The sequence below is a fragment of the Cebus imitator genome, unplaced genomic scaffold (assembly GCF_001604975.1).
Source record: "Cebus imitator isolate Cc_AM_T3 unplaced genomic scaffold, Cebus_imitator-1.0 Scaffold118, whole genome shotgun sequence".
Taxonomy (NCBI): domain Eukaryota; kingdom Metazoa; phylum Chordata; class Mammalia; order Primates; family Cebidae; genus Cebus; species Cebus imitator.
In genome coordinates this window covers 3189355-3190322 of record NW_016107433.1, presented here as the reverse complement: position 1 = coordinate 3190322, position 968 = coordinate 3189355, and the positions used below count along the sequence as shown (strand labels likewise).

The following is a 968-nucleotide window of genomic DNA, read 5'->3' as shown; positions in this document are numbered from 1 at the left end:
GCCAACGCCCGAAGGGCGTGGCCAACTGATCCCTGGACTCCTTGGGAACAACTTCCTCCTTGCATCCCCTTGCCCCCCACTCAGGACACAGTGCACAGATGGGCCTGCCTAGCCCCTTCAGCCAGATTTTTGAGGTCTCTGTCACACCCCCCCACAAAACCCCTCTCCCCACCCCCAGAGACTTTTCGTGACTTCCGCCAGTTGCTAGGGCGAGCGGGAGTGGAGGGGCCCCTCCTTCATCCCCCAGGCTCCCTCCCTTCCTGAAACTGAGGCCTCTGCCCAGCGCCCCAGGACCAGGCGTTGGGTACCACCCTGGTTGGCTGTCCAACTCAAATGGGCGGGGCAGCAGATAAAAGAGAGAATGCGCCGCGCACTCGGGACTCCTGCACGGTTGCAGCCCCTGCAGCTCAGCCCCGGGAACCTACGCCCCCTCGGCCAGGGTCGCCCCAGCAACCACGAGCCCAGCCAATCAGCGCCCTGGACTGCACTAGAGCCATGGCCGGTGAGTGCTGCGAAGGGCGAAGTTCTTGAGTTTCTGGAGACCTGGTGCTTGTAGGGGTGGTTGAAGGGGCTTAGCCCTGAGTTTTGTTCCTTAACTCAAAATGCACAAAGGGAGAGATTAGGGTGCTGGGATGAGCCTTGATCGGACTCCAGGAGAGGGAGAGTTTCTGTTTGTATGGGAAGCCGCGGATCCTCCCTCACTCCACACCACGAACTCTAGTGGACATTTAGGAAGCAGACCTTGGAAGCAGACATTCCCTCCAAAACTGGGGTTAGTTCAGAAACTGACCGTCGGAGGCCAAGTCAGGCTTGCGGCCACAGTCCATACCTCTTTTGGTCTATAGTATTTAAAACACTGAAATAAAGGGCCGGGCGCGGTGGCTCAAGCCTGTAATCCCAGCACTTTGGGAGGCCGAGGCGGGTGGATCACGAGGTCAAGAGATCGAGACCATCCTGGTCAACATGGT

General features: G+C 58.9%; 1 protein-coding gene across 3 annotated transcripts in view; it reads left to right on the top strand.

Moving 5' to 3' along the window:
* The first annotated feature begins 277 nt into the window (after nucleotides 1-277).
* NQO1 (NAD(P)H quinone dehydrogenase 1) overlaps nucleotides 278-968 on the top strand; it is a 15443-nt gene continuing 14752 nt past the window's right edge. The window contains exon 1 of one of the 3 annotated variants that reach the window (XM_017539342.2): nucleotides 278-502. In XM_017539342.2, coding sequence (XP_017394831.1) covers nucleotides 334-502 — 169 coding nt within the window. In that variant the 5' untranslated portion in view covers nucleotides 278-333. The remainder of the gene's footprint in view (nucleotides 503-968) is intronic. The other 2 variants (XM_017539341.2, XM_017539340.2) reach the window with 2 other exon arrangements.